Below are 23,562 nucleotides of genomic sequence, written 5' to 3'. Positions count from 1 at the left end.
ACGGAACGCTGTTACCTTCCCACCGTAGTGGTCCCTATTTTTCTACTTGCATTTTTTACGTGCTTTCGAACTGCTAGGTTGGCAGAAGTTGGGACGAGTAACAGGCGCTCACTCTGTTACGCGGCACTCAGGATTCGACCCGCCAAACTGCCAACCTTCTGATCGACAAGCTCAGCGTCCTAACCCACTGACCTACCGCATCCCTTTGGATAAGTAGTTTACAGCTATAATATAAGGTTTCTAGTTCAGATCTCCTGAAAGTTAGCATCCATATCTGTCTGGGGTGTGATGTCAAAGACACTTGAAGGATTGGGCTTAAGCTATCTCTAAAGCAAAGCGTAAGTAGAAAGGCTGCAAATAATTTCAGTAATGCAAATTAGTGAGGATTTTTTTTAGAAAACAATGTAATAAGATAATTGCATTTGAAGTTGAACTTTGGCCTTCTTTGATTTATATAACCACCCATCTCACTCTGATGTATGGTGTATGACATTCTGGCATCCAAAGATAAAAGAGTAACCTCGCTTAAAAAGAAACCCATCAAGAGCAGCAGAGCTTATCTAACCTCTTGACACAAATACTTGAGGAAGCAGTCAGGTCTTTATCTTCTGCAGGCCTCCAGCCCTTAGTTCACTTCCCTTGGTCAATGCCAAGAGCAACGAGGCCATTGCTAGAGGTAGAATAGATTATACACAGGCAGTACAACCATCACTAACCTCACCACAATTCTCTTGCCTTTTGGAATGGTTTCCTTTAGTGTAGTCTAAGGGTTTTCAACTTTGGCAATTTTAAGACTTGTGGACTTCAACTCCCAGAATTCCCCAGCCAGCATAGCTTTATAGATTCATAGATGGCTGGGGAATTTTGAAAGTTGGGAGAGAAAGTCCACAGGTCTTAAAGTTGTCAAGGTTGGACACCCTGGAGTAGTTGGTGGTTATTACTGTTCAGTCTATCAGTAAGACTAATTATAATTATACTCAGTACATTTTCCTCCCAAAAGGAAGGATATGACTTCCAAGAGTCATAACATCAGAGCTTAAAAACTACTGGAATGGAGGGTTCATATTTTCAAAGCAAATATTCAGAATATGGAAATGCTCATACGAGGTGCAACTATGTCACAATCTGGTGACGAACATGAAATTTAAGACAGCTGAAACTGCAGATGCAATAACCAACATTATTTAGGAAACTGTTGGGAAATGCAAACTGGGTGATTGCAACTCTTCCTGTATATACAGTAGATTGGGATAATCAAAAATGTCAGTCTAGGAGGCAGAGAAAGCACTATAGGCTTCAAGACTCCTACCTTCACAGCCTGTCATATTGTTCTAAACAAGATAGCTCATATTACAAAAAGAGGGGAGGGGGAAATAGTTCTTCCTAGATACTTCCTAGAAACAAAACAACTTTTTTTAGGCAGACATTAATCAATTACATCATCATCAATGACACATCAAATCACAACATTCTACTCCCTTCCAACACAAAAAGGTCCATTCTTCCCGTGTAATAATAATATAGTATAATAAGGGACAGAGAGGAAGCAGATAGCACGTGGGCAAGATAATGTTTTGCTGTATCTCATCTTATTTGCTCTTTGTCAGAATAAGAGAGACAGCATTTTGCTTTAGAGATTCCATGACAGATTTTTCGGTTTTGGTTCTCCGTGGTTTTTTTTTTCCTTTACAGAGTTTTTACATCATTTTAATTCCATACATTCCATTTTAGTGTTTTAAGTAAAGGCATTAGCATGTGGATGGGAATCATGAGCAAAAAGAACACAAGGGAGGATTGTAAGACCAAAATTAAAACAAGGAAATGGTGGAGGAAGTTTTGACTTGCAGAGAAAGATGCAGAGCTTAAAATAGACAACCTGCTACAGTGCAGCAAATAGATGAGTGAGTTGCTCTCCTGTTTAATTAAATCATAATGAATTATGCAGAGGTTTGCAACCTACTGTTCCCTGTCAACAAAGTAGCAAAGGATTCCAGTCTTCTCACACAATGATATAGTCATGTACTGTAGAAGCCTTATTAATCATTACTAATGTGCAGTGCAGTGGTTAATGTGTTAGATTAGGGCTCAAGAAATCTAGCCTCAAGTCCATCCTCAGCTACAGAAACCCCATGGGTTATAATCTCTCTCTGTTCATGCTATCTATATATAAAAAAGGATCTTACTTAAGCTGCCTTGAATTCCTGGCATCAAATGTGGAGTATAAATCTAATAGAAAAATAAATAAACTTAATTGAATTTTTTAAAAAAGAAATCCACTCTTCTGAATTGTAGTGACAATGATGATGGAAAATGAAATCCCCTGTTGGAATTACTGTATTTTTCGGACCATAAGACGCACCGGACCATAAGACGCACCCAGTTTTTAGAGCAGGAAAACAAGAAAAAAAATCTTTCTCCTTCTCTCTTTCTCCCTCTCTTTCTCTCTCTCTCTCTCTTTCTCTCCCTCCCTCTCCCATTGTCCCTTCCTTCCTTCCCTCTTTGTCCTTCCCTCTTTGCATTAGAGCAGTACCCGCGGAGGCGGCCCTGCAGCCCGGCTTTCTCTTGCAGAAAGCAAGCTGAAACGGAGTGAGGGAGATTGCCAGAAATGCAAATCGGCCGATCTCGCGCTCCTGCAAACTCCCTCGCTCGGTTTCAGCTTCCCTTGCTACAAGAGAAAGCAGGCTGAAACGAGGCAGATTGCAGCAGCGCGAGATCAGCCGATTCGCATTCCTGGCAATCTCCCTCACTCCGTTTCAGCCTGCTTTCTTTTGTAGCAAGGGAAGCTGAAACCGAGCGAGGGAGAGTGCAGGAGCGTGAGATCGGCGTTTCTCAGCACGTGCCGATTCGTGCTCCACTTGCAGAGGTTGGGGCTGGCCATACGGATCACCTTCGGACCATAAGGCGCACCCTCATTTTCCCCCCCACTTTTGGGAAAAAAAGTGCGTCTTATGGCCCGAAAAATATGGTAACCAACTTGAGACAGCTTGGTGGCAAGTAAACTAACTAAATCAAAACATGCACATCTCCCTAAGAATACAAATGGTGGTCCCTTCAGAAAAAGAAGCTGGTCTAATTTGCAATTGGCAAGATACATATAAGGATGCATCAGTTTCTGTAATGATATGCAGGAATAACCTGGGGAAACCGGAAGGAGACCTGCAGACTGGACAACCAGCATGTAAGAGATGTCTCAGCCCTTAGAAGGTGGGAAGATGTGGCACATTTTTCAGAAGGGACTCTTCTGAAATATTTTCAGTCTTGCAAGTTTGGGGAGTTGAAATCCATAGTTGCCAGGTACCCTTGGTGTAGTCAGTGGTCATTACTATTTGGTAATAACCGCTGATCTTATTACCTTGCAATGTACAGCTAATATTTCTGACTGCCATATGGCTTGTTGGCCATATCTTATGTATGCCTAAAGACCAGCATCCCAAAATTGCTCTACTTCCTGGATACCTCCAGAAGGGAAGAGGAAATGATGCTGGACTCAGAAATCCTGGTGCCAAACACTTAAGGAAGTTTTTAAGATTATTAATGTCCCTTGGGATGATGCCAAAGATGCTGCAAATGACTGAAACTGCTAGAAGTCACTTGCTGCCCAATGTGCTTTGCACAGGACCTAATGATGATGATGATGATGATTCCTGATGGTATTTCTGGCCTGGACTGCCTTGCAGAGCTAATGGACAGAAACATCTGGCAGCAAGATAACAGCTTCAGAGAGAGCTTTCAGGAATTTGGTCTCAGGACCAAGGCCTCAGAATTGTAGCAAGTTTGCAAGGACCACAGAGCAGTTTACATTCGTTTAATTAGACAGGTCCATGTACAGACAAAAACATCCTTGATAGCCAGCTGTTATCAGGACTCCAGGGGGTGCCTTTGTCACCCTTCTTCATTGCATCTCTAGTTAATAACTTACTGCAAGTCACTTAGTACCATGAATATATCTTCTCAATGTGTCCTATAGTTCACAATTCATCTTCCTTATAAATGTAACAGTGCTGGGCTCCAAGCACAATTCCCAACGGCAGATTGCGCTGTTGATTTGAACCACTTCTGCCTTAGGAGAATTTCTGAGTTTGTGAGCATTTGTAATATACATAGTTTATTGGTTTTATATAGCTTCCTGTAGACTTTAGTGGAACAGGACAGGAAAGAATTGCATGGAAGTTCAGAAAGGATGAGAATCATATTTACCTATTGTATATTCTTAAATAAGTCATAAAGTTGCCACCTATAATATTCCTCATGTATCTTCTCTTGTCATTTCTATGCACAGTCTTCCATATATAATGGCACAATTCAGCTTATTCCATTATCAAAATAAAGATTTTAAAAACTGGAGACACGTGTGTGTGTGCATATGTGTGTGTGTGTTTGGACAAATCCAGTACTTCTGGTAAGAAATATGTTCTAGCCAAGTTCTACATCATACTATAATATTTCTAAGGTTCTGCATGAAAATTGTATACCTCTCTTAGTAAATATTTTAAATGTGCTTTATCTCCAAATGTCCATTTCTGAACATTTGTTTTTGAAGTACAAGGTTTAAAACATATTTGAGCTACTAATTTTGAGCTTAAAAGTTGATGAATCGGACATTAATGCAGAAGGTACAGATAAGATCAATTTACATGCCTAAAATAATGTAGTAATTTAGTTCACATCAATGCATATCCAATTAAACTTTTTTACTTTAAGCCAAAATATCTGGATCACTGTGTGAGATTCCTCCCCGGAATGATAAACTTCGATTCATAAAGTTAAAAGATATATGGAAATACAAGAAATTCTATTACACAGTAATTAGAACCATTGAATTTACTGAAACTAGAATATGCATTCATATTTATATCAAGGCTGTAAACTAAAGACGGTAAATTAAAGACACATGCAGAAGAATACTTGGGTTTAGGTTTTTTCTAGAAACGCAACTCAGGTGCTTAAACAAGATGTTAATGTTTATGTTTATTGGACTTATATACCGCCCTTCTCCCGTAGGACTCAGGGCGGTTCACAAGGTATTTAAAATAACAATACAAATTACAAAAGTTAAGAACAATTAAAATAATTAAATTTAGTCCTTGAATAAAATAAAACCCCTGTTAAACTCCAATTAAAACCCAATTAAAATAAAATTACAATTAAAATTCTCAGTCCTGGCCGGAAAGCTCAAAGAGGCAGGTCTTCAGGTCCCGGCGGAATGAACGAAGGTCAGGGGCAGTCCTGAGCTCTACGGGCAGCTGGTTCCAAAGGGCAGGCGCATAGATAGTAATTAGTCTCTCAATTCTTCAGTTTTAAAAAGTCAAATATAAAACTAAAAATTCTTTAAAACTGTTGATGGAGTTCCAATGACTTGTAGTTATTTCAATACCTTGATATAATTGAGAATACCTTTGTGCATGTCTGTATGTGTCCAGGGGATTGTTTGAATTGCAATCTTTATTTAAACAATGAAAACTCAATTTAAAAATGCATCTTGAAATTCCACAACGCTGTCTGACTTTTAGAATTTTCTGATTCATACTCTTGTGAATGTGATGCTTTTAGAACTGTTCTTCAATTAGTGTACAACTCTTATTGTATCACCCGATTTATTCTAAAAGCAAGTAAGTAAATGATAGTTGTTGATTTTCTCAGAGCTGAAGCTAAGCAATAGCTGTATAAATGAGGTTCCTAAGTATGAGTTTTTGAAAGACAGCTGCTTAAGAGCAATATAGAATTCCTCTTGATACATGAAGCAAAACTAAATTTCCCCTGCAATGAAGCTATAATCTATCATCCATGACAGCTGCAGAATTATTTTCCGCAACTCTTTTTGCATTGCTTTTTTTTTGCCTTGAAAATGCTTACACAGGTAGTCCTCAACTTACGACCACAATTTGAACCAGAACTCCAAGGTATTGTGGTCATGTGATTGGGTGTGTCGATCATTAAACAAATCACACAGTCATTAAGTAGATGGCCACTATCCTTTGTAGTTTTATACATTTGTGCATTTTATGCATTCTTTTAAATTAGATGGAAGATGAGATTTATATTTCTTCTATACGCCTCTGATACACAGAAAAGTGATCCTAAGAGCTTTTCTGTACCATGGTCTTATGCTATTTGACTCCTGTTCATAAACCAGCCAAAACCAAAGCTGGCTTAAAAAAATAATTTCCAAATTAATTACTCCCCCCACCCCGCACTCCCACCCACCCCGCACTTTTAGGAAAGCAAGCTCCAATTTCACTTTTCCCTCAATGAATTTGTTTAAAAAATAGGTTCTGCTAGTCAACTTGGTAACTTCCCTGCCTCCCTTGGTAAGCTTTTTTGTGTAATAAACATTTCCAGGGAAGATGACAATATTTTTCTTTTTGGTAATCTGTACTATTTCTCTAAGTAGCCCTTTCACAAAAAATCTTGTGATTTGGTCACTAAATTTCAACAATTTAATTTAGGGGAGCTCTTAAACAGAATGTGGGAGCCCATGCTTGATTTAAACCCCTGCTATTTCCCTTTTCTGATGGCATACCTTTTTTCTTATTTTGCTTCTAACTACCGTCTATTTCTTCTACCAGGAAAAGAATAAATCCCTTGTTCATAATGATTAGATTTGTGCTATTTAACCATGGACTGACTTTACATGCTTTTATTAAATCCTGACATTAAACTCCACAGCATCAGCTAGCAGGTAATCTGTCAGTTGTGTGTTGTATAAAGATACAACTCTTTTTGCCCTTCTGGGTAAGCTCAGTAAGATAAGCCCCAGCATCACAGCCAGAGGTAAAATAGGTTCCCCCCCACCATATCATGGTCAATAGTGTCCAACTTGAACTAAGGATAAGCTAAACTACAAACAATGGCTGAAGAAGGAATGGGCTCAATTCCAGCATCCTACAAACTTGATATGAAAAAATGGCACAAAGAAAAACAACAGCCATAAATAGCCAATTTGGGTATTATGATGAACTATAGCTAGCAAATCCCAGTAGAAGAAGGAATTAATGCAGCTAATGGAACATGGAATGCAGGAGTCCATGGTCCTGACTTACAAAGGATAATAGTGACATTTACATCTCAGGAAATGTCAGTGGTTGCATTTGGCATCTCAGTCTACATGAACTATATACAGTAATACAGAATGGTTGAAAACACTCAGAGCAATTATGAGTTTGCCACAAGTTATAGCCTAAATAAGAACTGAGTAAATGGATTACTTGTGTTTTATGTATCTTAGAGATTTTTTAAAAATACCTCAGTGATTATTTTTCCATTATGGCACATTTTAGTACGCTTTAATCATGTTTTAACTATTACTGCTTCCAAAAGCTTTGACGGAAAATCCTTATAAATATTCAGATATTTAAGAAAAATATGCGTTTCATTAATTCCACTCCACCAGCACCAAACAATTGGAAATGCTTGAATTTCTCGTTAAAAACTTGTGATAAATTGCCTCGTAGAATAAAGCACATATAGCAATTTTGAGTTGCTTTTATCAACTTTTGCTTTTGAAATTCATCTCAATCTGAGATGTCCATAATGAAAGATTGACCCGTTATCCACTGACGTGGAGTCGAAAAGAAACTTACTTTTATAGGTTATTCTTGTTATGGTGTCTCTGTTAAGCATACGATTTAAAAATGGATTTGATGATTCAGATACCTGCGGTGGAAAGAATTGATTGTCAAAACAAAAGTAATAATCACAAACTTCTTATTTTTTTTGGAAAGTATCTATTTATCTGGAGGGGGTGGGGACAGGAGCAAGAGCATCAAGGGACAAGTACAGAATTAGTAAAAATGTGGATGTACTGCAGTCAGATGAAATGACTAATGGCGGTTCAGTTTTCTATTAGTGCAGTGTAATGGAAAACAGAAAAGAAAGGGAGCTGTACTCCGAATCCTCTGAACACGAGTTGCATCAGCTTCTTGCCATCCTAGTTTTTTGTTTTTAAATGGAAAACCTAGTAATGTTGGAAAACAGGCATAATCTGACATGGTTAAGCAGGAGATTAAAAAAAATTCCTTTCAATTCATTCAGGCAAGACTGATCGTGAACCACCCCAGCTCTTGGCTTCAATTTTCTGGGGAAAAGAGAAAGAGTGGGCCTGTATAGATTCATTAAAAGGCTCTCATTTAGGCAAAAATCCAGAGCAAAACCTGGTCTGCTCTGGTGACCACCACAGCTTGAGGTAACATTTTCTACCTCAAATCACAGCATGCTGCATTCTCATCTATGCTGCAGTTATAGTGGGATGCAAAACCATTTGTAGCTGGAGCATTCAGTAAGGAGAAGGAGTTCCGGGCATCAACCTGCACTCCAGTCAAGAGCAGCAAATTCTTCCACATCCAATATGCAGGAAAGATCAACATGGCCTTAAAATACTACTCAAGAAAGGTAATTAAGCCCTGGTCCTTTTTGCTTTGAGCTTAGGTATGAATCTGATGGGAATCTGCTTTTTTGTGGTTTCTTCTGCAAAATTTTGAAATACTTCATCCTCTGCTCTCCGCTTTCATTTAGAAGAAGGCTTGGTTACATTTATACATGGCAAGGGATGGCTCAAGGCAAAACAGTGTGAAGGTTACAGATTGCAATCTGACTACGAATTAATTAGCCTGCACTTGCCAGGTTAACTCTTGGAGTTGGACTACATGACAACAAAATACAAGATGTAGTCTGCAATTAATTCAGAACAAAAATGCACCAAGGAAGTCTTCAGAATGCAATTCCCACTTACATTGTCTTTTTTCTATTCTTCCCCCCACCTCTTTATTTTTATTATCTGAAGAGCAGGATACAGGGGGAGGATTTGGAATAAACTCTCAAGCATTCTACAGTATGAAAAGACCTTTTTTATTAGACTAATTTCTCTTGTAAACCAGGGGAACTTAATTATTGTGATACAAAGTTTTTGTAATTCAAAGAAACATCCTCCTGAGATATTCAAGAAAAAGGGCAAATACAGATTTGGGTTTTTTGTGTGTTCTGCCTATTCTGAGCATATCAGATCATCCCTTGGACATATACCCGTGTTCCCCTGAAAATAAGACTGGTCCTTATATTAATTTTTGCTCCAAAAGATGCATTAGGGCTTATTTTCCGATTAGGTCTTATTTTTCGGGGAAATACGGTACTAAATGTGTCCATCTGGCTGACAATCTTAACTGGGGCTTATTTTTTGGGTAGGGCTTATATTACGAGCGTCCTGAATAATCATGCTAGGGCTTATTTTCCAGTTGGGTATTATTTTCGGGAAAACTGGTGATACCGGTTGAAGAAAAGATTGTGTTCTGCATTTTTAACCCCATACTATCAGTTAAACATTGTAATCCAGGTTGGAGCATGGAGACATGTGTGACACCCTTGCTATCCCCAGCCGCTGAATGTGGTTCAGTGGTTATAGCAAACAGTGATCGTCCTGTACAATGAGGATTTATGATCATACAAAATGCAACAACTACCTTCAGCCAAGTGCACTATCTTCTTCCTACCATGCCTGTCATTTTGGGAAGTCAAAGGCCTGTTTATCCTTCTATTCTCTCCCCAGTTACATTTGTTTTTTTTTGTTGTTGTTTTTTTAAAAATCAGCTAACTGATGTGAAAGCCGAACTACCTTTTAGTTCCATTACTGTATTAGGTTTGAAATTTTAACAGCCTCTAATAGATAACAATGGTAGCAGCTCAGGGGCGAATCAGCTTAGATTTTCCTCTATCTGTCAGTTTTGCAATGTATCTCTCCCCATGTCTCTCCTTTGTCTGGTTTTAGCAGTACCATTCTAAGATCCCACACCAGAAGCAAAATGGCCAGTTAGTGAAAAATGCAGTTGGAGAGAAAGGACTAAGCTCTTTGCACGCAACAAGTTGTTCAGATACATGTCTGCTACAAAAAGAATAGGGTTGTACAAATTTTTGAAGGGCATGACACTTGAATGGAAATTTGCACAAAAAGCCTGTTTGAAGCATCTCCTGGACTGGAGTGGAGAAGCCGTGTCATTTGACCCAGCAGTGGTGGCCTCTGTGTGTCTACCACATCTGTACAGAACCGATAATATAGATTAGCCCCAACTCTTCTTCATTGGGGTGGAGTGACAGGCGTCCTTGAAGGAGATTGTTCTGAGATGCACCCCTATTAAATAATATAACAGGTGACATATTGCCACCTGCATGACCATGATTTTGAAAATATGAGGTAGCCCTCTATATGCTGGGCAACCTACAGTAGTGGCCAAAATTGTGGAAACATTTTGGGAAAAGTGTATTTTTGAGGTTTGATGGCTAATAACACCACTTTTTTTGGAGTAAGTACCATAAAATTATATATCAATGGAAAGATAATTGAATCAAGAATGTAATGCAATATAGTTTGTTCAATTATCTGTACTGTATTCTATGAAAAGTTATAGCCAAATAACCAGAAAAAGGAAGCACAACTTGCTTAGGTTGATATCAGGTAGTTTTCCTTCATCTGATTGAGCTTGAGTGTTTAGAGAGCCAATCAGGTGTCATCTTCTTTTGGCAATGAGCCAATCAGATCACAGTAGGATTCAGTTATTGATGTCATGTATTGAAGCTGAGAGGAGGACCTTTGTCAAGTGTGTTATGTGATCGCTATCAACTTGGTTGGGTTTTTTTCTGTCCTTTCATTTAGTGAGCTTGCAAAAGGTAATAAAATTAAAGTAATGGTGCAAAGAGTTGACTGGTTGCCCAGAAAGCTATGTAAAATAGTATTATTAAGTGAACAAGGCTACAGTTATAAAGAAATTAGAAGAAAAATTGGTGGAAACTTAGCCAAAGGTGGCATTTCTACTGTACACTTTTCCCAAAGGGTTTCCACAATTTTGGCCACTACTGTAGTCTGAGGACTGCTAATATTGGACTCCATCAATTTTTCAGGCTGAAGTTCTGCTTCCGCTTCTCCCTTCATGTCTCTGACTATTCTGACTATCCCCGACTATTTCTCTAGTGCAAAGTGAACAGTACTCCAAATCTACAACTCTTGTTTTTCAGAGCTCATCCAAGGATACAGAAAGGTAGATGCATAAAGAAATGCTTTCCAAATATTATGTCTGCCTTTTCTCTCAATGTATGTAAATCATTTAGTAGAATGGCCAGTGGTTAGCAAACTGGGGAGTAATATCCCTCTCCTTTGTGCAAAAAACAAACTAGGTACAATTTATTCTAGAAGTATGTATGGAGGGAGGGAAAGCAAAAGCATGAGAATGGGATAAGAAAAAAGGCTCTAAAAAGAACTGCAGTGTTTTCTGAGCATCTGCCGAAGAGTTTTTTTTATTAATAACACAATTACAGTAATATAAAATATTACTGTATTATTTGCAGGAAGACAGAAATGGATTTGTATAATGTTTGTCTCTCCCTCCAAAGTGGTATAATTGCTTTGCATCCTAAAGTATGACTGTGTTATCCCCCCAAAACTGGCAGTTTTAAAATGTAGACTGTCTTCAAAGTTGTCTTCCCCATCCTGTAAATAGTCCTCAGAATTACAATTTGTTTGCTGGATGGGGATTTTGGAAGTGGTAATATCAACACATTTGGAGTACCAGGTAGAAAACGGCTGTAGTTATAATGACTGGACTTACGCACCAACGCTCTTAATTTCTTAAAATCACCCAGCAGAACGTTATTAAAAATTTATGAAATTTTACTATACTTACTTTCATAAATATAGAAACTACCACCAAGCCATTGGGACTTTTTGCAGCTTCTGTGACATTTGTATATAACTCGTGGTTATAGTGGATTAGTTGAACCTAAGGACAGAGGGGAAAATGAAGAGTAAATAGTGGAGAATCAAACCCTCTCTTCACTTATAAAGCAACAAACACCACCTTTATAAGGGAAGATCTGTTTGCAATATGATTTCCACCAAGTTTGTACATTTTATGGTAAATAATAATAATAATAATAATAATAATAATAATAATAATAATAATAATAATTAATAATAATAATTTTGCTGCCCACATAATTTTTATAATCACTGTGGTCATCTGGCTTGTATAGGAGTGCATCAGTTATTCCTTTTCTCACTTGTCAGTGAGTGGACTGAACACATTAAGATGCTGAATTCACTACAGAGGTTAGGGGTCCTTTGCCGCAAAAGCACTCCTATAATTCAGCCATATGTCTTTCCTTTCTCATAACTTTTCTCTCTAGCATCCCAAACTCTGCACAGGGATAGTTGGAGGTGGATCCTTGCACGCATGTGAGAGAAAGGAAATGGCAATGCCAGCCGTACTGTAGGTATTTTCAATCGCACACTGTGAAGGTTCACACAAGGTAACTCATGAGAAAACCTCCAAATCCATATTCAAAACTCCTCTGGGTATATGAACCTGAGTGTCACAATATTATGTGCCAAAGTAATCCACTAGGTGCTATGATATATATTCTTTAATTTCTCAGGCCCCATAGGCAGTCCTCTACTTACAAACGTTTGAGTTACAAACTTCCGCCGGTACCAACAAACCTGTCCACAACTCCAACCTAGAAGGTGCCAGAAGGCTGGAAAAGGTTAGTTTATGGCATACTGCAAATGTATACTTGGCAGCACTGTCACACATTGGAAGGATGATTTACATCATATTGGACATTACCCAGTCCTGTCTGTTTCCTGATCTCATTATGTTTACTTTGCAATGTTTACCCTTTGTGTAGTGACTGTGAATTACAGTATGTTTGGGATTAGACATGTATCATTTACATAAGGTAAGAGCTGTACTGTGCATAGTTTTTAAACTTGGTTGGATTTACAATGAAATGGATTCATGATCAGCCTCTTGGAATATACGTAATCTGATAATAAGTAGAGGACTATCTATACCAGGGCTTTCCAACCTTTTCACCCATTGTACCACCTTTAGGATATGGCAACATCCGAGTACCACCAGTCGCCTAGCAAGGTGTCAAAAACTTGATGACAAAAAAAGGGAAAAAAGTGATGAAGTACAGGTAGTCCTTGACTTTCAACAGTTCACTTAGTGACTGTTCGAAGTTACAATGGCACTGAAAAAAGTGCCCCCAAGCCACATTGTTGTGAGCATTTCTGTTGAGGATTGGCAGTGGGGATGGGGTGGGGGGTGTTTGGTTTTTATTCCCTCCCCATCTGCTGGGTAGTTGCAGCAGGTTTTGGTCACTTCACATGACCCTGGGACACTGTGACCATCATAAATATAAATCAGTTGCCAAGCATCTGAATGTAAATCACAAGACCCTCGGGATGATGCAACATTCCAGCTGATTGGCGCTTCTTCTCGGCTCAGCAGATGTGCCGGGATCAGTGCCAAGTTTCAGCTGGAGCCTAGTGCTGATCCTGGTGCTTCCACTGAGCCCTGACAGCTCTGAAGAAGCTCCAATCAGCTGGAAAGCAACGCTGATCCTGGCGCTTCTGCTGAGCCCTGACAGCCCTGCAGCTCCAGCCATCTCTCGCTCAGGCTTGTGCAGTACTGCTGCCACCAGTTCAGCTCATTCCCCTCCCCCGCTACCACTTTTCTAGGATGGTTGCGTACCACCTGCCAGGTGCCAATGTACCACAGGTGGTACCCGTACCACTGGTTGAAAAGCCCTGATCTATACAAATTATAATCTGTTCCATATACTCTCCAAAGTAAGACCTGAATAAATGTCCAAATGATATTTGACTCTGGGTTTGCAAGTGTTGCAAGCTTTATTCAAATTCAGCTATTATTAGGGGATCCATGATTAACTGATTATATTTTGTCTACACACATACTGTATCCTTCCTTCCTTCCTTCCTTCCTTCCTTCCTTCCTTCCTTCCTTCCTTCCTTCCTTCCTTCCTTCCTTCCTCACTCACACTTGTGATCCCCTTACCAAAAAAACCCTATCTGTGCATAAACCTGTATTTGTATCACTCCCTTCCAAATATCCTAATTAAGACTTGCCTTCCCACCTTGCAATTTTATAACACTGGTAAGTTTTGCTCTGGAAGATAATGTTGCTGTTCTAATAATGAAAAAAAATTACAGAAGCTGTTCTATCCTGTGTTCCTGGATATTGTTGGAAATATTTTTCTCTCCTCTTCTGCAGTAATGGTTTTAAATCTAGCTATGCAAATTAAATTCTCATGATAACCACTGCATTTCAGACAATTTTTTTTAAAAAAATATATGCTGCTAAAAGTGTGGATGATGTAGGAGAAAAATACCAATCTTCTTGCAGGAATTATAATCCATTTATTCTCGCTGTTAGCATTTCTCACAAGGCCTCTGCCTTATATTTCTTTAACAACATATTTTTAGATTTTTAAAACCATTGCTTATTTTGTAGATCAAGTTCCTCACCATTAGCTCCTTTAGGGAAAGGATTTAGTCCAGCATAATAATATCCTCAAAATGGGCACAGGAATGGGGTTCTATTGAAAAATCTTATGGATTATCTGTCCATTAAATAAAATAGGAATAATGCTAGTTTTTATTCTTTCTGGAGTTCAAAGTCAGGGAGGGAGGGGGCTTCAGATCTCTTTCAAACCAAAGGCTCTTGCTTTTTCATTAGCTGGGACTGTGGGTTTTCTATGAGCTCAGACCCAGCTTCCTTTGTCTGGTTCAGGAGTCATTTTTCCTTTGTTTCTTAACAACTTCTTTTCTTCTTATCTACCACCCGCAAGGAATCTTTTGGACAAGATTCCTCAATCCCAGCTAACGAGAAAGCAAGAACCTTTGGGTTGAAAGAGATCTGAAGCCCATTTACTCCTTGAGTCTTCCCCCTCCCCTTTGGATCCAATTTACCTCAGAAATAGGCATTTTATTTGCGTGGTACTTACTAAGCTGTTCTATCCAAGAACCTTCCTTACTTCCCTTCTCCCTCTCTCCCTCCCTCCCTGACTTTGAACTCTAGAAAGAATAAAGGAATCTTTTGGACAACATTCCTGGCTTTGACTCGTCACTGCTTACATGCCTGCTTCGTATTTAGGTTATGGCAACCTCAGCTTAGTTTCACATACCTTAATCACTGTGCTATGTAAGGTTGTTTGAAATTTGTCCGAAATGGTAAAGGGTTTCCTGCCTGAGCAGGGGGTTGGACTAGATGACCTCTAAGGTCCCTTCCAACTTATTATTATTATTATTATTATTATTATTATTATTATTATTATTATTATTATTATTATTATTATTATTATTATTATTATTATTCATTTGACATTCGATCTGATTGTCCCCTTTCAGAAAGTACAAGAAAGAGATAACTCTGGAGTCCTTGGTGTTCTCTGAGCTTAGTTATTTGCTAGCAGACATTTTGTTACATGGCTAGGTAACATCTTTAGTGCTAGAAAGCAGCAGGGTTTGCTCTCTGTTTATATATAGTAGCTTGCCTGTCACTGTTGGTGGGGATGTTATTTTACATCAGCATACGACAAACACGACACAAAGTAAATTTATACACTAGTAAGAGATTGAGACATTAAAAGCACTCAGAAATTCCTCTGAATTCTATTTGTTTTATTTTCACATTTATATAGCCGCCATCTCACAATTAGGCTACTAAATGGTGGAGATTTCAAGTCCTCTACTATGTTTGTTTGTAGCTACTGAGTCTAGAGCTAAATCTCCCAAGATGAAATGGCAAGAAAATGTGTGTGAGTCACTCATCCCCTATACTTTTGTGTACAAAATCCATTTGAGTGGCCATTTCCCCTGCAAAAAGAAAGGGAAGGTGCAAGTTTAATATTTCAGCAGGAGTGAAACATAGCTCTCACTTGCTTTCAAGAATTCAGTGCGGAAGGCTATGGGCTATGTACAATGTTTGTAAAAGGAAGACATAAAATTAGGAAGGTGTTATCTCCTACTGGCCTAGTCCTATTAGACCTCTCAGCGGTGTTCGATACCATCGACCATGGTATCCTGCTGCGGCGTCTCAGGGGATTGGGAGTGGGAGGCACAGTTTTTCAGTGGTTCTCCTCCTATCTCCTGGGACGTTCGCAGTCGGTGTTGGCAGGGGGGCAGAGGTCGACCCCGAGGCCTCTCGTTTGTGGAGTTCCTCAGGGGTCGGTCCTCTCGCCTCTCCTGTTCAACATCTATATGAAACCGCTGGGTGAGATCATTCGTGGTTTTGGAGTTGGGTATCATCAGTATGCTGATGATACCCAGCTTTTTATTTCGACCCCAAACCACCCCAGTGATGCCCTCGACGTGATGTCCCATTGCCTGGAAGCGGTTCGGGTCTGGATGGGGAGGAACAGACTTCAACTCAACCCCGACAAGACTGAGTGGCTGTGCATACCGGCATAACGGGATATTCAGTATATTCCATCTCTTTCTATGGGGGGTGAGTTATTACCCCCCGTAGATAGGGCTCGCAACTTGGGAGTCCTCCTAGATTCACGGCTTACTTTGGAAGATCACATGGTGGCCGTGACTAGGGGGGCCTTCGCCCAGGTTCGCCTGGTGCGCCAGTTGCGGCCCTATCTAGACCGGGATGCCCTGTGTACGGTCACTCATGCGCTCGTGACCTCTCGTTTGGACTACTGCAACGCTCTCTACATGGGGCTGCCCTTGAGGACCACTCGGAGGCTCCAACTGGTACAGAATGCAGCCGCGAGAGTCGTGTTGGGAGTTTCCCGATACTCCCATGTTACACCTCTACTCCGTGAGCTGCATTGGCTCCCAGTTGTCTTCCGAGTGAGATTCAAGGTACTGGTAATGGTGTTTAAGGCCCTACATGGCATGGGTCTGGAGTACCTTAGGGAGCACCTGCTGCCGGCATCAACTTCCCTCCGTCCTGTGCGTTCCCCCAGAGAGGGCCTCCTCAGGGTGCCACCGATCAGAGAATGTCGATTGGTGGCCCCCAGGGGGAGGTCCTTCTCTGTGGGCGCCCTGGAGCTATGGAATCAGTTGCCGGTTGAGCTCCAGATGGCGCCCGACCTCCGCTCCTTCCGACGCGATCTGAAAACGCATTTGTTTGAACAAGCCGGCTTGGCCTGATGGGGGGTGGGTTGGGGTTTTTATTGTTCTTAATATTTGTATTTATTGTTTTTTACCTCGGGCATTATGTTTAATTCCTTTTAACTTTTGTATTTTTTGTATTTTATACATCTGCCCTGTTCACCGCCCTGAGTCCTTCGGGAGAAGGGCGGTATATAAATAAAATTAATAATAATAATAATAATAATAATAATAATAATAATAATAATAATAACAACTACAACAGGGAAGTCTGTTTCTTCAAGATGTTTGCATAAGTACAGATAAATGTGCAAAAGAGACACAGCCATACAGCAGAACCTACGTTGTTTAGGTTCTTAAGTGGAACCATGAAAGCAGCAAGGATGTTCTTTCCTTGATTTTGATGTACAAAGTCACACAGCTACACATCTTATTAGTCATGGACATCACTGTGTTTTTTATATAATAACCCTAAGAAATAATTTTCACTAATAAAACAATCATGGGGAATAGGAGGGATGCAGAAATGGATCTGAAAAATGTAATCTATCAACTGCTGACAGATTCACTATCAAAAGATCTGGTCAACTTCACATCCAAGCACCTGAACCAGCTGTTTTGCATGAGCATATTTTTACTATGACATAAAACAGCAGATTGGTCACAGACCAGGCAATCTTGAGAGATGCATTTTAGCTGCTTGGAAAGCAAAATGCCTCGCTACTGATTCCTCAGCTGGAGAAATACGTTGGAATAAGGAAAACTGACTTAAATAGGAAGAGCAAAATGGCTGTCATGATAATATCTTCAATTTGCTTTATTTTTCTTCTCTCAGTATTTAAGCAGTTACTTAAATCTTTTTACTTTTTGTCACAGTGAACCTAAAGCCAACAACTACAACAACAAAACCCTAAAAGTCCTCTACTGTGTGTGTCACATGATGGAACGAAAACTTATAACTGTCCAAAATTATAATCACTTGCCTTCTCCTTTCTGAGCTTTCATACAAATTTCTCATTGCTGTCTCTCTTAAAACTAGATAACCTTGCTGAACTGATAATCAATTAACCAAAGCAGTGAGTCTAGATTACATTTCTTTTAAACCAGAGTTCCCCAATGTTTCTGGCTTTGCAGACCAGCAGGAAGGGGAGAGGGAATGGTTCCGTGTGAGTGGCCGGTAAGTGGATGCAGTTCCATTTGTGCGAGCAGTGTGCATGCGCACCTGCTGCTCACACAAATGGAGTGCACATACATGCGCTCGCCTGCTGCTTGCCCACTGCTTGTGTGAGTGAGGACATGGATGTGTGTCTTTGCCGGCCATATCCGCTGCCCAGTTGCAATCCTCTTACAGCTCACTATTGGGCCGTGGCCCACAGGTTGGGGACCCCTGTTTTAAACAGTTTCTTGTTGAATTAAGGGATTTATTATCGATGGGAGAGAAATAAAAAAGAGGAAAAGATGCATTATGGAAGCGTATAAAAAGACAAATGCATTGCATTGGGCAAAGTTGTTTGTGAATATGAATATATTAGCAAGCTCATATCCAAAAATACCTATATTGGGGAATATGTACAAAATCATGAAAACATTTTTATCAAGTGTCAGTTTTTTTCTTTAACCTAGGACAATAATGCTGTATCTCAAAGCTGGTGTCATCCATTTGTGTTGGACCTTAATACCCATAATTTTCAACCATCTAGCACAGTACAGTGAAAGCTGAGGTCAAACATAACTGAAAAACACCACTTTGGAGCAGGATGGTTTGGTGAAATAATTCTTTTCTGGAAAAAAAATGTACATATATTTTGCAATGCATTTTGATACCAACACATTTCAAAGCTCTCCTGATTTATTTTGAGGCAATTGACTCAAGTCTAAAAGATATACAGTTGATTAAGTCCATAAAGCCAGCTTCTTAAACAGCCAGTTATATTGTGAGAATATTTGTGTCCTTCATAAATTCACTGTTTAAAGTTGCAATCTTTATTACTTGATTTAGCTTGTTTGAGAAGGGATAAAATTCTTCGGATTACAAAGTTACAGTAAATGTGCTAATTTGTTCTGATTTTTTTTTAAATAGTATTTTGGTATTTGAAATTGGGAGACTGGCCCATTTTGGTGTCAGTTAACGCAATAAGCTTCATATATTCTGCAGAATAAAGATTTTTTTTCTCGGCTTATGTCCTGTTCTGTTTGGTGCTGCTGCTATTATCAGCTTTTGAGTTGGGGAGGTTTTTTTCTATCCCCTTCCCATTTCAGACTGCACCTGGGCCTTGGAAATGGGAAACAGATTCAGTTGGTTGTCTCCCAAGTCCAAATATTACCCTATCAAATAAAATGCCATCTTTTCCCATTTCCAAATGCAGTTTAAATAAAGAAATTTCTAGATCTATATGATGGATAAGTTGTTCTCAGATCTTTTCTCACCTTTTTTTTAACAGTTTAAAACAACTTGAACTAAAGCCGACACAAAGAGTGCTTGTATGAGGATACAAGAAGACATTATATACACAGATACACAATGACTGATCCAAAGATACACATGGGTAACAATTATTATTAATATTTTACCTAAAACCAAAAACACAGTATAAGGTTTGGGGGCATATGAGAAAGAATGATTATCCTGCTTAGCTTATGCCATATTGTGTAGCTGCCACAATCTGCTTTAAAATGAAAGCAAGCAAACACAAATGAATCCACAAACCTCTTAGATCTCATAAACACACTGCCTCTGGTGCAAAATAGGAATTAAAATAGGATGCAAAATAGATGGCAGAAATACAGACTATTCATCTGCATATAGAGGCTCCCTCTGAAGACAGCCAGAGGCAAAAGAATTTTTAAAAATGATTATATCCCAAAGTCAAACACATTAAATTTCCCCATCTGAAACTCAGAAGTCTCACAATTTTGACTGGACAATCTTAAAAGATCCCTAACATTTCTCAGCACTCATTCACTTCCTTCTGAATGTGACTTACTCCACATAAAATCTGGCAAATTGCGATGAACCTGTTCCTATTAAACATTTCAACACATAAGCATTAACTGGCCAGAAAAACCAAACCAAGTTAAGCAAAAATACTAGCAAAAAATCCTGCCCAATCCAGAACACACCATGTAGAAGGCACGAAACAAATGGCAAAAATTGTACTTGCTAGTATAATAAACAAGTATTTTAAAAAATTTTGCTTGTCCTAAATGCAACCAAGAAGAAAAATGACTCTGTAAAGCCAGGAAATTCCTAGTGAAGTGTGGAGAGGCTCAAAGAGGAATGGAGCAAGCTTAAATAGGAAATGTGAATTGTCCCCAAGTCAATGAAATAAAATCTGTTTCTGTATATGTATGTATGCATATGTATGTGTGTATGTATATGTGTATATATATATGTGTGTGTATATATATATATGTGTGTGTATATATATATATATATATGTGTGTATATATATATGTATATGTATATATATATATATATATATATATATATATATATATATATATATATATATATATATATATATATATATATATATATATATATATATATATATATATATATATATATATATGTTTTCGTAGATTCTCGCGGGTGTCTGTATGTGTAGGTCTAGAGTCTCGGGTTTCTTCCTTTCATCTTCAGAAAGTTGTGGCGACGTTTCGACGAAATCCCATCCGTCATCATCAGGCCGGAGTGTTCCTCCTGCTGCTTTCAGGAGCAATGCGTGGTCTGTCTGTTCCTTTCCTTCCAACTGCCGGTGGGGCTGTGTTCCGACTGGGTGGAGGCGTGGCTGCTTTCTGATTGGGTGGGGGTGTCCTCCGACTGGGTGGAGGCGTGGTTGTCTTCTGATTGAGTGGAGGCGTGGCTGTCTTCTGATTGGGTGGATGTGTGGTTGTCTTCCGATTGGTTGGAGGCGTGGCTGTCTTCTGATTGGGTGGGGTGTGTTCTGAATGGGTGGGGTTTTTTGTTGTGTCGTAATATCCTGAGTGTTGTGATTTGGTGTCCTGAGGAGTGGGCTGTGTAGTGGCCTCCAGAGCTTTGGCTTGGCTCCGAGTTCGAGGACCCGCCATGCATCTCTGGTATGGGTCAGTCAGGTTCGTGTGTGCGTTCTTCTGCTTGGGTGATAGCACTTTTGCTTGACTTGTTCTGTCTTCTGTGTGGGAGAGTTTTTGTTCTGGGTGTGGATGAGTCTTGCTGGGGCTGGTGGCATTTGGGGTTGTTTGTTGAAGACAGCCACGCCTCCACTCAATCAGAAGACAACCACGCCTCCACCCAGTCAGAGGACACCCCCACCCAATCAGAAAGCAGCCACGCCTCCACCCAGTCGGAACACAGCCCCACCGGCAGTTGGAAGGAAAGGAACAGACAGACCACGCATTGCTCCTGAAAGCAGCAGGAGGAACACTCCGGCCTGATGATGACGGATGGGATTTCGTCGAAACGTCGCCACAACTTTCTGAAGATGAAAGGAACGCGGGAAGAAACCCGAGACTCTAGACCTACATATATATATATATATATATATATATATATATATATATATATATATATATATATATATATATATATATATATATATATATGGTATATATCTGTGTGTGTGTGTGTGTGTGTGTGTGTATGTTTGTATAGGTGGGTGGGTGGGTGTGAGGGTATGTGTATAATATCTACAGACAAATGATGATGGATTCCTCATGCCCCCTTAGCTCTAGATTTAAATATCTTTTATAAACCATTTGTTCTGTTTGGAAGATTCATTTTATAAGATTAATTTGGTAGAAAGCAAATGAGCCTCTTTTGCTTCCATTAAAGGGGTTTTTAGAGTGGGGGAGAGTTGGTTTTTTTTTTAATGAAGGTTAGTATTAAGTTTAATTACTCTTATTTTGACTGGAAGGCAGGGGTGGGAAAGAGACCCAAAACATTTGCTTGTCAATTCTTACAAGCTGAAATGTTTAAAACCTGGCAGTTAAACAAGCCAAAATGTTTAAAACCTGGCAGTTAAACAAGCCAAAGTTAATTCATCAACTGTACACCATATTATAGTTTTTTTGTTTATTCCCACAAAGCTATTTAGGTCTGATTGAAATTATAAACTGAATTTGGGGATAAGAGTTATTTTCTAGAGCTAGAGATAAGAAATATCTTTCAAAGAAGTATGACATGACAGCTGTGTGATAGATTTTTGTATCACAGACCTAGAGGTGTCCTGATGGAGGACAAAAAAATCAAGATGGTGAATATACCCACATGATTGTGGTTCTTCTCTTTTTAAAGGTTCATTGCATGTAAAAAAAGATGTGTTTTTGAAGGTGTGGTTGCATTCACCATCTTGGATTCATTGATTCTCCTGTGGATACTTTTGCCTAGAACTTTGTCCAGTTACTGTCGCTGGTGAAAAAGAATGTGTAGGTTTTTCAAGCACTGAAAAATATACAAACAAAAATCACCAGCAAACCCCCAAAACACATTTTTCCACAAATTAGATTTCTTGTCTCTGAACTGTACAGTTTAATGAATAATTTTATCCTCTATCATAGAGGGACTGTGGCTCAGTGGTAAAGCCACATCAGATCACAGCAATGTATTATTTCTTGACAAAAATATAAATTACTTACATGTTTAAAAATTGATCAAGCAGATTGCATAATCAAAGACACTTATCTCTTCCTCATACACACATGCATGCACGGATACATTAAGTTGGCAAAAAAGCATTATTTTTTTATTCATTAGTATCAGCAGTTCTACGGATGTTTGCTAATTAACCTATATATCTGTCATTTGTTCATTTTTAATGATTAAATTTCCAGCAGTTATTTCCTCTTAGAATAAATTGGTGAAATAAATTTTGTATGATAACTGACTAGATTGCTTAGTGCCTAGAAAAAAGAGGGAACACCAATTTTAATCTCCACCTGAAAATCCATAGAGGTTTGACTTTTGTCTTAGCCAAAATCTCAAAGAAAGCTATTTATATATCCACAGAGCTAGTTCACACATACAAGTAAATGTGTATAAGAAGGTAGGATTTACTCTAATGATTTTTCTTCCCATCTCCCATATTCAGCCAATTAAGACTGGTGTAGGTGACAAATGCAACACAACTCATTAGCATACAGACAGGAAATTGTAGCAGATGGAGCATTAATTAAAATATTAACAGCCTTTATTTCTCCACCTGCTCTCCAGCTACCTATCTTAAGTGGCAATTGAAAGTGCAGAAAAATTTAATGTAGTTTACTACATTTCGGATGGTGACATAATTTAGAACTTTACCAGCTCTTTAAAATATGCAGTGGTTACCATTTTGATATTGTAGTCGGTCTTGATATGAGTAGAACTAAATTATCTCATGAGACATACCTTATAGAAGAGAATATATGTAGCTCAGGGTTGAAGAATATATGTAGCTCTTGGTTGTTTGCCTGCAGTTGTCTCATTACCCAAAACATAAGTGAAAGTGAGTGTGGGATTTGCTCCCTGTTTATATACAGTAGTTTGCCCTGCCAATGTTGGTGTGTATGTGTAATTTTTTTTTCTCCTTGGTAATTCCTTGATTAGGCATTGTTTTCTGCTTGATTGTTGGCCCAATATTAATCTTTGCTTATCTAGATGTTGGCTACTGAGGAGAGTGTATTCTGGTCTTTTTGTT

The 23,562-nt window shown here is 39.0% G+C and overlaps 1 protein-coding gene across 1 annotated transcript in view; it reads right to left on the bottom strand.

Moving 5' to 3' along the window:
- The window catches only part of CA10 (carbonic anhydrase 10), a gene marked incomplete at both ends in the record, with an annotated part of 395,435 nt that overhangs the window by 14,861 nt on the left and 357,012 nt on the right, over nt 1-23,562 (bottom strand). Inside the window, 2 exons of the mRNA XM_081320644.1 lie at nt 7,581-7,653; nt 11,664-11,759. Of these exons, the coding sequence (XP_081176770.1) occupies nt 7,581-7,653; nt 11,664-11,759 (169 nt within the window). The remainder of the gene's footprint in view (nt 1-7,580; nt 7,654-11,663; nt 11,760-23,562) is intronic.

The sequence above is a fragment of the Vipera berus genome (genome assembly GCF_964194415.1).
Source record: "Vipera berus genome assembly, chromosome: 2".
Classification (NCBI taxonomy): domain Eukaryota; kingdom Metazoa; phylum Chordata; class Lepidosauria; order Squamata; family Viperidae; genus Vipera; species Vipera berus.
This window is presented reverse-complemented; position numbering and strand designations above follow the sequence as displayed.